Source organism: Leptonotus elevatus, chromosome 12, assembly GCF_054856555.1.
Source record: "Leptonotus elevatus isolate MCC_2025b chromosome 12, RoL_Lele_1.0, whole genome shotgun sequence".
In the NCBI taxonomy this organism is placed as follows: Eukaryota; Metazoa; Chordata; class Actinopteri; order Syngnathiformes; family Syngnathidae; genus Leptonotus; species Leptonotus elevatus.
In genome coordinates this window covers 18,981,953-18,995,595 of record NC_141250.1, presented here as the reverse complement: position 1 = coordinate 18,995,595, position 13,643 = coordinate 18,981,953, and the positions used below count along the sequence as shown (strand labels likewise).

The 13,643-nt window shown below is 39.2% G+C and overlaps 1 protein-coding gene across 2 annotated transcripts in view; it reads left to right on the top strand.

The window, feature by feature from the left end:
- The window catches only part of myo10l3 (myosin X, like 3), a 43,799-nt gene that overhangs the window by 131 nt on the left and 30,025 nt on the right, over nt 1–13,643 (top strand). For both annotated transcript variants that reach the window (XM_086091103.1, XM_086091102.1), the window contains exons 2-12: nt 206–312; nt 1,025–1,154; nt 1,861–1,979; nt 5,149–5,295; nt 6,228–6,328; nt 6,484–6,550; nt 7,165–7,257; nt 8,504–8,572; nt 9,881–9,963; nt 10,040–10,148; nt 13,376–13,456. In XM_086091103.1, coding sequence (XP_085947229.1) covers nt 208–312; nt 1,025–1,154; nt 1,861–1,979; nt 5,149–5,295; nt 6,228–6,328; nt 6,484–6,550; nt 7,165–7,257; nt 8,504–8,572; nt 9,881–9,963; nt 10,040–10,148; nt 13,376–13,456 — 1,104 coding nt within the window. In that variant the 5' untranslated portion in view covers nt 206–207. The remainder of the gene's footprint in view (nt 1–205; nt 313–1,024; nt 1,155–1,860; nt 1,980–5,148; nt 5,296–6,227; nt 6,329–6,483; nt 6,551–7,164; nt 7,258–8,503; nt 8,573–9,880; nt 9,964–10,039; nt 10,149–13,375; nt 13,457–13,643) is intronic.

Below are 13,643 nucleotides of genomic sequence, written 5' to 3'. Positions count from 1 at the left end.
GCCTATTCAATTAGAATAGGGTGGAAACTTTAATTAAAGAAACAGTCCTACCCTGTATATTATGACTTTCATTTTTTTGAATTGAACTACAAATTTTGAGTATATTGAGATACATCTGTATTTTTGTATTGTTTAACCAAGCAAGTGAAGTGAATCTACCGAATTTGCAATCAATTGAGAGTCCATTCTATGTCTTTTGCCGCAGACATGTACTTGCTGTCGGAGGGTCCCGAGTCGTACCACTACCTCAGCCAGTCAGGCTGCCTGCAGGACAGCAGCCTGGATGACAAGCAGCTTTTTGACAGCGTCATGGTCAGTATTCCACCACCGGGGGGCACCACAACCTTTGGTTAGGAGTTAAGAACGTGGGTGAGCATACATTTGATGTTTAAAGTGAAATGATGGGCCAAGGCAAAAAAAAAAAGAAGAAGAAGTCAAACTGTATGTAAAATATTATATTTCAATAGCGGGATTAATAATATTTTTATTTATTTAATTCATTAAGCAATAATGTACTAGTACATTTCATTTTTAAAAATAGTTTTTCTTTTACATATTGTATTTTATTATTTCTAATAAATAATTCAACCAGTTATTTAATGAGATAAATGATGAATACATGTATTTCAATTAAAAATGTTTTGGGGGGAATGGCTACATTAATCCTAGAACTATTACAGGACCCACGATGATGCCAAAGCTCTACTTTTTACTGCCTAATAAAAGCTCTTCCCCTCACTTGAGCATAGTTCTCTAGCACTGAGATGCCACGTGATGGTGCCAAAGCACTACTTTTGTATTAGACAGAGCTTCGGTGCCATCTTGTGGCGTCTTAGGGTGTTTCATGTTTCATTAGAGAAGAGAATAAAAAGCACGTGATTAAGGGGGAAGTTAAAGGTTTAATTGAACCCTTAATTGATTAAATCATTAATTAAGGGAGCAGTCTTAAAACTTTTATCCTTAACTTGAAGCATTATTTTGATTATATGCAAGCACTTAATGGCCCTTGCGTATTGCGACACAGGCAGCGCTGCAGGTGATGGAGTTCAGCGAGGAGGAGAGCCGAGATGTGTTCAAGCTGCTGTCCGCCGTCCTCCAGATGGGAAACATTGAATTTATGACAGCGGGCGGAGCTCAAATCACCTCCAAAGGAGGTAAGAAAAGAAAACAGGAGGAGTGCTCACAGTGTGCCAAATAAGATAAGCCACATCTACATAGAGTGAACGATGGTTTCCCATTTGGTGGTTTTCCATTTCCCAGGTTGCCATGATAGAGCCAAAACGTACAACTGGATAGACAGTATATCTTTTATATATTATTTAAAGTCAGAAATTACAACATTGGACAAACATCCTCACCCTTGGGAAGTTTCATTCAAATGGTCTAAAAAAAAAAAAAAAAAAAGCAAGGCGAACACAAATGGCCAACAAAGAACCCAGAGGATTAAAGAATTTAATTTCACAACTTGATACCAGTCATTTGGATTCGTCCGCCCTCTGCCCTGAGTTTTATTGACAGGGCGGCAACAGCCCTGAACAGGCTGAAACATGAGCACCATTCTCTTTTGTTCTCTGTCCGACCTCTTTTCCAAGCATCCAAGTTACTTAACTACTGCTTAAATAGATAAAGTCTTCATCATAAAATGTCTCTGCTAATAATCAGATCAACAGATTATCCTTGGTCATGCAAAACATGTGCTGGGCCACTTGTTGCTAGGCAGAATTCGCCGGGCTCAAGCGTAGGTATACGAGTGAACTGAGTTACTAGCTTGCTCACAGAACCTATTAAACGTAACACGTCGCAATAACACTTGATGTGCTTTTGAAAATATGACTTTAAGTACTGTATGTGTGCTTTCAGTGGTCAGTAACGTGAGTGAGCTGCTTGGCTTGGATTCCTTCCAGCTGTCTGAGGTGTTGACCCAGCGCTCCATGATCCTCCGAGGAGAGGAGATCTGCTCCCCGCTCACCGTGGAGCAGGTAGCAACACATCCAGTTCAGTTTTACCCATGTTTTTTTTTTTCTCATTCACTGCCATTGACGGCTATAGACGTCAAAAATTAATTTGAACTATTTCTATTAGTTAACATTTTTTGTAGTATGAAAACCTAGAAAAAAACCTAGAAAAAAATATTATACATTTAGAACAGATATCAAATTTGTGATTAATTACAATTAAAAATGTTAATCGCCTGACGGGCCTAATTAAAAAAAATAAAATAAATAAGGGCCGTTTAATCGTTATTAATCGCATGATAATTTTATATCTGTTAAAAAAAAGCTAGGTTTTCATAAAAAAATGAAATGAAATGGAAAAAAAAGTTAAACTAATATAAATAGTTCACATGAATTTTTGACGTCTTTAGTCGTCAATGGCAGTGAATGAGTTAATGAAGTGTACTGTGTGTCAGCTGGAGCAGCTTGGATTATTAAACTACATATCTATCTATCTATCTATCTATCTATCTATCTATCTATCTATCTATCTATCTATCTATCTATCTATCTATCTATCTATCTATCTATCTATCTCTTAAACATTGCGCTCTCTCTTTTAATATTTGTTTTTTTTGTTTTTACATTTGGTCGTGTTATTATCAATTGTGTTTATAGACCTTTAAAAACTAGTGCCAAAAATGCTATAAAAACATTCATAGAGGAGTACTTCTATATTGCGGATTGTACTTATTGTGTGGGTGGTCTGGGACATGAAGGGGGGTTACTGTGTATAGTATAGTGTGAATTATAAGCAATGGATTTAGGCGGATAGATGATACACAATATTTACAGGCATATATATTTTTTCCTCTGAATGACTAATATTACTTCGACTTACTAAGTAAGGACCTACAACTGTAGGAGCAGCGCAATGTCCATTGAATTGAAGCAAAAAAATTTTTTTTACATTTCTTTACATCCTATTGAATTACAACGGTACTGTTTTTTTATTTTATTACAATATTATGGTGCTATTTTTCTTATTAAAAAGTTGTGTCGTTTGGTATGTGTGTACCTCAGTGACTCTCTCTCTCTCTCTCTCTCTCTCTCTCTCTCTCTCTCTCTCTCTCTCTCTCTCTCTCTCTCTCTCTCTCTCTCTCAAACGCACACTCGTATATATGCCCCCTCCACATGGCTTGCGTGACTCCCAGCCATTTCCTGCTTTTTGTCTGCCAGATTCCCGGCACAATGAAACCATGGCGATAGTGATCTGAGTCAAAAGCACAATGGAGCTCATGATTGGGGGGGGGAATGAAGTTGGAGACTTCTCCTGTGGTGGCAGACACTGTAATAATTCACTCAGTGTGTCTGGCATTATACATCCGTGCCTCAGTTTATGATTAATGAGGGCTAATCTTCATCAGCATGTTATTATAATTGTAATGTACCACAGGGCAGAACTTCAAAGGTTGAAAACAATCCATTTCAGGATTGCCGGGCGACATCCCAGATTAATTATTTTCCAATAGGAAATCATGTAAATGAAATTAATGTCTTCAGGGGTCTAACTGTTGACATTATTAATTGTCAAGGAAGTGTTTTCTTAACTGTCAAAAAAGTGATATACAGTATAATAGATTCACGAAACAGAGAAACATATTCATGATTGTATTTTTGATGATTGTTTTCAGTTTTAGATAATAAGCAATAACATATTTTTTTAAAGATTAAAAATTGGCCTTCTGAAAAGTATTTTTCTCTTTAATGAATCCATCTGATATAGCAGTTTAATCTTTTGTTGTTTACTGAACCAATGAACTTTTTAAATAATAACTGTTCTTACTGCAGATTACTGAGGTACAGTAGTTGTGAAGCTCTTCTGTGTTTATGTCTGGTTGACTGTATTTCACTGCCCCCAATGGTCAAGTCGCACACATTAAAAGGAGTCGGTTGAATTTTGGGTAATATTATTTAAATTATGTCATCACCACGTTTTATAAACTTATAATTGTATTTTTTGGTGAATTTCAAATGGAATACTGGCATTTCCATTCATTTCAATGGAAAAAAAATGATCTGAGAAACGAGAGTTTTGAGTTACGAGCATGCCCACAGAATTCATTCAACTCATATCTCAAGGCCCCACTGTATTTAAATTCCCCATTCCCTAGAGCCAACCTTCAACTGTGTAAATTTGTCAAATGTGTAACTCAATATGTCGCTTTAAGACTTTTGTGGCCTTCGAGCTTTGTGACACATCCCACAACCCCCCCTTCTTCTTATGCCAGTAAATATGTGAAGGAATCTTTTTATTCACACCACAAAAATAGCTCATTTGACAAATGGAACAAAGACGCCGCACTGTCCACTCGTTCTGTCTTGCTTGTTCTGTCTGCCCTTTGAAGCAGCTCCTCGCTAAATAGAGAGCATTATTCCACTGCTGGACCCAGTAAAAAAGGCTCCTTCTCCCAGTACGCAGGGGTCTTCCAACCTACGACCGCCTCAAGTGCCCCCCCCCCCCCCCCCCGCCCACCCCTTCCCTACAATTCCGTGAACCAAGACCCCTCCTCCGTCCCTCGCCCGGGACAAACAGCCATTCTTCTCTTCTTGCCCCTGTGACGGAGATCCTGGAGCCACCGGCTTTCTTTTCAGTGGCAGGAGGTGACGGCGCATGATGAATGGCGTCTACTATTGTCGCTACCGCTACCACTATTTTGGTCTCAGAAGCAGCATGCAGCACGTTTTTTGCCAGGTGTGGGCAAACGTTTGTGCTCATGGGTCTCATTCGATGTTAAAAACGGACACGTGGGCCAGCTCGCTTGTAGATAACGTAAAAATAATTTAAATAAGGAAAAACGTGCACGTAAAATAGGTTAGTGCAACAAATATTGTCGGTATACTTACTTTACTCTTCTTGATTATGTGACCTCTGCTTTCCTCTTTTTGTTTTCTGCATTAAAGGCCATAAATATGATGTTCTGCATTTTATTTGATTCTGAACAGTCAGCATTTTTTCACACATCAAAAAAAAGTACACTCTCACTGTGGAAATGAGTACTAAACACTGTGGCCTGTTTTGAAAACAAACGCAATCCTGCCTATACAGTGACTGCAACACACAACACAGCCTCAGCTGAACAGCCGACCTCACCTAACCTCAGGTAACCTAAGGTAACCTGGTTCACACCTCTCATTGCATCATGCGTTGCAGGCCGTGGACTCGCGGGACTCGGTTGCCATGGCGCTGTACTCCCAGTGTTTCTCCTGGATCATCATGAAGATCAACCAGAAGATTAAAGGCAAAGACAACTTCAAGTGCATCGGCATCCTGGACATCTTTGGATTTGAGAACTTTGAGGTGAGCCATGCGAAGGCTGTTTTAGGGCCACACTGAAATTATAATAAAAAATGTATATATATATATATATATATATATGAAAATAAAATAAATATACATATTTATATAAAATTATAAATATATCAAATTGAAAAAAATAAAATCGACCAAAAATAAAGTCATAATATTACGAAAAGAACTTGAAGTAAAAATAGTTGACCAGAAGGTGGCGGTAATGCACCAATAGTAACCCAAAAAATGTAGAAGAAGAAATAGTAGTCAAGGCAACGAATATGCACTGTATTGGTGCAACAAACGACCAGCATTCATTCACCTTTGGCGACCATGCAATGTTGGATTCTAGCCATTTTAAACTGAAAAGAAAAAACGTTTCCGTAGTTAGAAGTCAGTTTAGAACATGTAATATTGCGTGAAAAAGAGTTATAGGATAACATCTTCCAATTTTATGTAAAAACGTTGTCAATATTTCACGCTTAAAAAATGTCCTATCACGAGGGGGAATCTAAACTAAAATTATGCAAATAAGATCTCGCAAGAAAAAAAAAAACTTCACAAAGGATGAAGTTGCAATATTACAAGAATAACATCAATTATTTTATTTATTTTTAAATTCCATGTTAAATTTTACTTTGAAAAAGTCTTGATATTCTGACTGCAAAACTGTAAAACTGTAATTATGGGAAACATATCATGTTGATCTCAGTACTGTTCAGTCTTCATCGCTCATCCAGCAGAAGCGTTTACACATTCACCGCCTTCCCAGCTAAATGGAATTTTGACTTATATTGCCGTCAGTGAACGAGTTAACGTATTCACTGCCAACCCAGTAAAAATGAATCTTTGATGTCTCTAGCCATCAATTGCAGGAAATAAAATGATTAATTATGTTCCTTAATATTCAACTGCATTGCTGCTGTTCTTCCATCACGCAGGTCAACCGCTTTGAGCAGTTCAACATCAACTATGCCAACGAGAAGCTCCAGGAGTATTTCAACAAGCACATCTTCTCGCTGGAGCAGCTGGAATATAACCGGTAACGTGATGTTTATTCCTCCACAGTCACAAGCTGTTGTTTTCTTGAGGAAGAATGAAGCAGCAGTTGACTCATTTTCGTCATGTGTCGACTCTGCCCAATGCAACCAATTGTGTGTCTCTGCTTGTTTTTGTTGTCTTTTTTTGCCCTTGCAGGGAGGGCATCCAGTGGGAGGCCATTGACTGGATGGACAACGCTGAGTGTCTGGATCTCATTGAGAAGGTACTAACGTCGCTATCTGGACTGTCCTGGGTCAAACGTCATTCGAAACCAAAAGGGGCAGTAGGCAAGAGTAGTGGATCAAATCATTTTTCTAGGCCATCTGCTGTCAGAAATGAAAATTGTTTTTTGTGGAAATATGGATTAAGCAGATGAATGCAACCGTTTTCATAAATCTCAAGGCATTGCTATTTTTTTATCCTATACCGCCCCCTGCTGTCGACTAAAATTGACATCAAAGTGCCCTCGGGCTCATATTGCGAAAATCGTGTGACCAAAGTAGAAAATTGCAATCAGGGCACTTTGACGTCAGATTCGGCAGACAGCAGAGGGTGGTGTGGGACAAAATGACATCGCCCTGAGATTGATGAAGGAATTCTTATTCCACAAACGCGGTATTAATCAGCATAACAAGTTTTAATCTGAAAGCGATGCCTTTTCTCTATTCATTTCTGCATTTCTTAACTAAAGAGGGACACATTTTCAATTAGCCAACCCTCGCTCTCAGTGACTTAGTGGGAACAAGGTTGTTGTTTGTCACGGTTAGCATGCATGGTAACTTGTCACATAAATCCGGCAGTGTGCGTTTCACCTCCTCCTGTCTCCTTGTTTTATAGAAACTGGGCATGTTGGCTCTTATCAACGAGGAGAGTCGTTTCCCCAAAGGCACGGACTACACCCTCCTGGAGAAACTGCACAGCCGACACGCCGTGAGTCGGCACGCACGCACGCACGCACGCACATACACCTTTCACATCTCCTTTCACATCTTTCACGCTTTACTAGACGCTAACAAATGCGCACGCAATTACGTAAAATGACCCAGGGGACCTCGGCAGTGTAAAATGGCCGTTTCGGAACGTCAGCGCGGCGCATGTACGCTCTCACGCCCTCCGCTCGTCTCGCTCTCGCATGCGAAGGCAACAATGCTGAAATGTGAGCAGCCTTTCTTGAAAGCCTGATCAGCTTTGTGCGCACACAAAAAAGCTCGAGCCACAAAGTAAGAGCGGACTAATCTCTCTTTTTTTTACACTTATTGTGCAAAAAACAAAATGAGATTTGATGTGCTTAACATTTTTTCCGCCTCGAACAAATGTGTTATCTTTGCATTTTATCGTGTTAGTGTTTATGTTTCAAACTAAACAAGCTGTCTGGAGGTTTTTTATGCCGTTAATCTTGACTTGTTTTTCACTTCCCTCTTGGCTTAAAGGAAACAATTTGAAGTGAGTTGAGCACATAGTGAAACGCAGAAAGTTTTGATTGTATTTTCACTTGTGGCGGCAGCACTTCATCACCAAGCTGCATTTTCCTTTCCTTTCATCGAATATTATTTTGAACTGTTCATAATTCCTTCCACCTAGTCAAAGTCCTCACTGGAAGAAAAGCTTCCCAAAAGCATTCTTCGCGATAAGTATGATGTTTTGCTGTTGTTGTAATGAGCGGCGTTGCGTTTGCATCAAACGTTCCTTTTGAAATTGTTATCATAAAGTTCAACTTTGGTTTCTTCAAACCATAATTCATTTGACCACTTCTTTGAGAGATTAGACAAAGTGAATTATGAACAGTTTGAAATGACAGTCGGTGTTGGCTTCCACTTCGCCTATTGAAAAAATACATATACCCGTATATATTTTTTTATTGAGTTTTATAGGCTATAGGCCAAAGGAATTACAGAAAAAAAAGTTTTGAAACAGATTCATCTCCGTTTCCTTTTTTCATGTCACAAAAACCTGGAATTTGAACAAGGGTGTGTAGACTTTGAATATAAACTGTAAATATTCATTTACAAATTGTTATTGAATATTGTGCATATATTTATCTTATGATGTCATTCTTACAGCGTTGTTTGAACGGGGCTCGCTTTTTTTACACATGAAACTCACTTTATTATACCTAAAATGCTCATCATACTTGTAATCAGAATGCGGAATGCCTTTTTTTTCACTCTCTCGTCAGGCAAACCCGTACTATGTGAAGCCCCGAGTGACCGACCATCAGTTTGGCATTAAGCACTACGCCGGAGAGGTAATGAACACAAAAACATACACTAAGGGTTGCATATGCGAGTCCAGGGGTAGGGAACGCTGGTCTTTGAGAACCACTATCCTGTCTGTTTTAAATATCTCCCTCCTCCAACACAGCTGACTCAAATGATCAGCTCATCAGCAAGCTCTGTAGAAGCCTGATTCTGGTGTGGCTCTCGAGGGTTCCCTATCCTTGGCCTAGTCAGTTTGCCGACTTAACTACTCCACAATGATTTTTAGAGCGTGACATCGACTTGCCGATAATCAAATATTTGCAATTAGTTCATCACCTTAATTGATTTAAATTGCCTTCTATTCCTGAATGCACGGCTTTGTTAACGGAAGGAGAACCAGTAAATGGGCGGGCGGGCTCCAGCAGGATTTTAAACCAGTTTTCAGCCCACGCTATCAAAGAGGAAGGAGAGTAGAGAATTATTCCACCGCACAAAAGTCGTCCGCGATCATTTGCACTGTAAATTGCCGCCATGGAGAAACCACTGTTGTGGTGTGTCCAGAGCGAGGACAGGTCGTCCTGTTTGGCCAAGTTGTGCAAGTTGCTGTCCCCAATGACAAGCACAATTCCAGTCAATTTAAATGTGATTGTTTAATTCTGATGTACTGTGGGGCATAATTATTATTTGCCACTTACACAATTTGAGTTTTTAGTCTTTTGGATGAAAATGCTTATTAGCGTTAGCCACATTTAGGTCATCTCAATATGTAATAATTTTAGTCTAGTTTTACTCATACATCTTTTATGATTAATCATAATATTTATATTTATTTAACGGGAGTTTATAATTAATTTCATAATTTTGAAAAAATAATAAAATAATTATCAAAACAAGCAAAACAAAAATAGCTTATTTTTTAATCTTGCACATAGCCGTAGCTAACACACATAAGCTAATGAATTGACATTAGAACAACAAAGCTAACTGTAGCCTGACGCTAGCTAGCGCCCGGTGTTATTTCAAGTTGCACAACTTTCCATTCTATATTACATAGATACTGTAAGGGCAAATATTGCCGCGTTTCAAGTGATGAGACAAACATATTGTAGTATCGCTGCCCTGCTTAGACAAACCCTTAGACAAGTGTGTGTGAGCAAGGCAGCGCAGTCACAAGTCGAGCGCGGATGCTTACGCTAGATTTATGCTTGAATTATTTGTCTTCTACCTCAGATAAAGTACATGCAAATATGTTCCGCATATCAACAGATGGGTGTATTTTTGTTCAGCATTTTATGAATTTATCTATCTATCTATCTATCAGTGTTAGGCCAATGTAAAGATATTTTTTGTTTCAGGTGCTTTATGACGCACGCGGCATCCTGGAGAAGAACAGGGACACCTTCAGGGACGACATATTGTTCATTCTCAAAGACAGCAGGTAAACACTTGTGTTGCAAATCAATCCTTGTCATAGAGTCGCACGCTCCGCATCAGCAAGCAAACTGTATCGTCAGGCTCGACTTCATCTACGACCTCTTCGAGCGCGTGGGCAGCAGGAATGGAGAGGAGACCATGAAGATGGGCACGGCCCGGCGCAAGCCCACCGTCAGCTCTCAGTTCAGGGTGGGTATAGATCAGGGGTCTGCAACCTGCAGTTGTGGAGCCATATGTGGCTCTTTTGTCCTTCTCCTGTGGATCTCTAAAAAAAATTAAGGTCAAATAGTAAAACTTTTTTTGTAAACATTTTTATTTGTATTTTTTAAGATATAATATTCTTCACATGAATTAATGATTTAGATAAAAAACAAAAACTAATTAAATATTCCCCCAAAATTTCCACATTTTTAAGTTGTCAGAAAAAGATGAAAAAGTTCAAAAAGTGACCATAAAATGTCCAAAAAGGAAGAGGAAAAGCAGAAATTTACTATATAATGCCCATGAAATTGCCAACATATGTCAGAGAATTGAATAAAAAGGCATATAATAAAGTTACAGTAAAATAATCTTGGAATTGCCCCAAAAAAAAGTCAGGGAAAAAAAAGCAGAAAATAAAACATTTAATAAGTAACTATAAAATGTACAAAAACACAAGAAGAAATCCTGAAAATTACCATAAAGTGTTCACAAAATTGTCAGAAATGTTTTGGCAAAAAAGGCAGGATTTTTTTTTTAAATGCCCATAAAATGTCTAAAAAATTGCCAATAATGTAAGAAATTCAACAGAAAGTCAGAAAAGTCTAAAAATAAAAAATAAAATCCCAAAATGGAAGAGGAACGGTAGAATAAATTGAATGTCAAAGTATTGGATGCTGCATATTTTTGTGTTGTGGTGCTGCTCAAATTAGCTCTTGGGCCCTCAGTACATTTGACTAACAGGAATACAATGTTTCCTGCATCACAATCTTTAAATGTTTTGCGACTTCATACTGATTTTTGGTTATTTATTTAGCTTAAAATGGCTCTTTTGAATAGATAGATAGATAGATAGATAGATAGATATGTAGTTTAATAATCCCAGCTGCTCCTGCTGACACACAGTACACTTCATTAACTCATTCACTGCCATTGACGACTATAGACGTAAAAAATCATGTGAACTATTTCTATTAGTTTTAATGAAAACCTAGCTTTTTTTATTGTACATTTATAACAGATATAAAATTATCATGCAATTAATTACGATTAAACGGCCCTTGTTTTAATTAGGCCCGTCAGGTGATTATTTTTTAAAATTGTAATTAATCACATGACTTCACAAATTTTATATCTGTCCTAAATGTATAATATTTTTTTCCTAGGTTTTCATACTCTTGTTAGCAAAAGTAGAAAAAAATGTTAACTAATAGAAATAGTTAAAATGAATTTTTGACGTCTATAGCCGTCAATGGCAGTGAATGAGTAAAAAAAACAAACACATGAGTAAAACTGAACAGCGGGGAGCAGATCTCCTCTCCTCGGAGGATCATGGAGCGCTGGGTCAACACCTCGGACAGCTGGAAGGAATCCAAGCCAAGCAGCTCACTCACGTTACTGACCACTGAAAGCACACGCACACACATACAGTACTTAAAGTCATATTTTCAAAAGCACATCAAGTGTTATTGCGACGTGTTACGTTTAATAGGTTCTGTGAGCAAGCGAGTAATTCACAGTTCACTCGTATACCTACGCTTGAGCCCGGCGAATTCTGCCTAGCAACAAGTGGCCCAGCACATGTTTTGCATGCCCAAGGATAATCTGTTGATCTTATTATTAGCAGAGACATTTTATGATGAAGACTTTATCTATTTAAGCAGTAGTTAAGGAACTTGGATGCTTGGAAAAGAGGTCGGACGGAGAACACGTTTGAGCAATGAATACAAATAAATGTGAATAATTATATAAACAGTGTATATGTAAATATTCATATACTGATCGTGCAGTAATTTATACCATTAATTATTTTTCTCCCACACAGTGGACGGTTGTTATATAAATGAATAGTGAACGGCGTGAAAGAAAATGACACAGACCAGCTCATTGTCTTCCATGTGCCACTGCACGCGAGGGTCATTCCACCCCCAGTGTCACACTGACGAAGGCAGATAGCCATCTTGCAGAATGCTGTCTGTGTATCTGATCTGCAAAAAGAATAGGGAGCAAAGATGGATGTGGTTTGGAGTGCAACGGGAACGGGGGGGGGGGGGGGGGGGGCTGGGGTGGGCTCGCAGCGGAGTTACTTTTTTGTCCTAACTGCAGTGCGGAGGGAAGGAGAGCAGGGGAGGATTTGGCCGGCTGCCCGGGCCACAGTTTCTGAAGCCAGGGGGATTAGTGTTGATGGCTGGGCAGAGCGGGGCCAACCAGGGGCCAATCACGCTCAGCTCAGCCAGGCCAGGCCTCGATGGAGACAGCCTGTCTGAGGCGGGGAGGAGATCCAGGCCGACACAGCCTGCGCAGTTCAAGGGTCTCCCCAATTGTGTGAATGTATGCGCGTCAGGGTTGATGCTGCGTTCGGGTCGAATAGAAAGTAGGAAATGTTCCACTCTGAACTCCAAAGCTGTCTGACGACTGAACAATTATTGGATTTTGTCTGTGTATTCGCGCTCGCTAGTTGGCATAGTGATGCAAAGTACTTTCATACCCCGCAGTAGCTCCTTGCAAACCGGCTCGTTTATGATGACGCCTGGGATCTCCTTTGGCGAAATTGCACATTCAGTCAGCCAGTCAAGTTGCCTTTTAACCGGAGCACGTAAGAGGGAGCATATTCAAATTCATTTTTGTATGATTCTTATATTCATTTTTACCTCCCTTAACTCATTCACTCCCAGCCATTTTCACTGAAGCAACCCCCTTCGCTCCCGGCTGTTTTACTGGATTTTGACTGACGTTGCAAGGTCCACGGAATATTCTGTTCTATTGCTATAAAAACATGGAACCTACCAAAAGAAAGATTAGAGTCTCTCCTTTCACCAGGATTTTTTTTTATATTTGATTCCGCATTAGAATATAGCTGAGTTTCATCATTATTCGCAAACACATGGCCCTGGCTGATCTCTCATGTACTCTGCTGCCACCTGCTGGCTGTTTTGTGTAATAACTATCATTGCTTTAAGCGACCTCTTCATGTCAGAAGCTGCATCAAAGCCTTCTGTATGCTCTTGCATAATAAAACATAAAAACGTATAAAGACGTTTTTGGGAGTGAAGGACAACATATTTTAAAAAGTATTTATACGTTTTTGGGTTTGAATGAGTGTTTCATTAGTAACGTTAAGTTGGATTGGCTTGAGATAAAATAGAATTAATACATCTTGTGAATGAATTGACATAATAGAATGTGTGTGTGCTAAATTGGAGCCTTGTGTTTTTCAGGAATCTCTCCACTCGTTAATGGCCACACTAAGTGCCTCCAACCCCTTCTTTGTGCGCTGCATCAAACCTAACATGGCTAAGGTGGGTTATGTTCATTCTATCTTGTCAGATCAGCTCCAAGTGCTTTTCATTGTTGCCATTGCTTTGAGTTAATGTCCCACTAAGTCATTTTACAGTGTAGCAGTACGCCTGACCGCTAAGTCATAACAATGCTGCGTTTGAAACAAAAACAGCCCAGGTTATTTGGCGTTTGGGGCGTATATTTTCA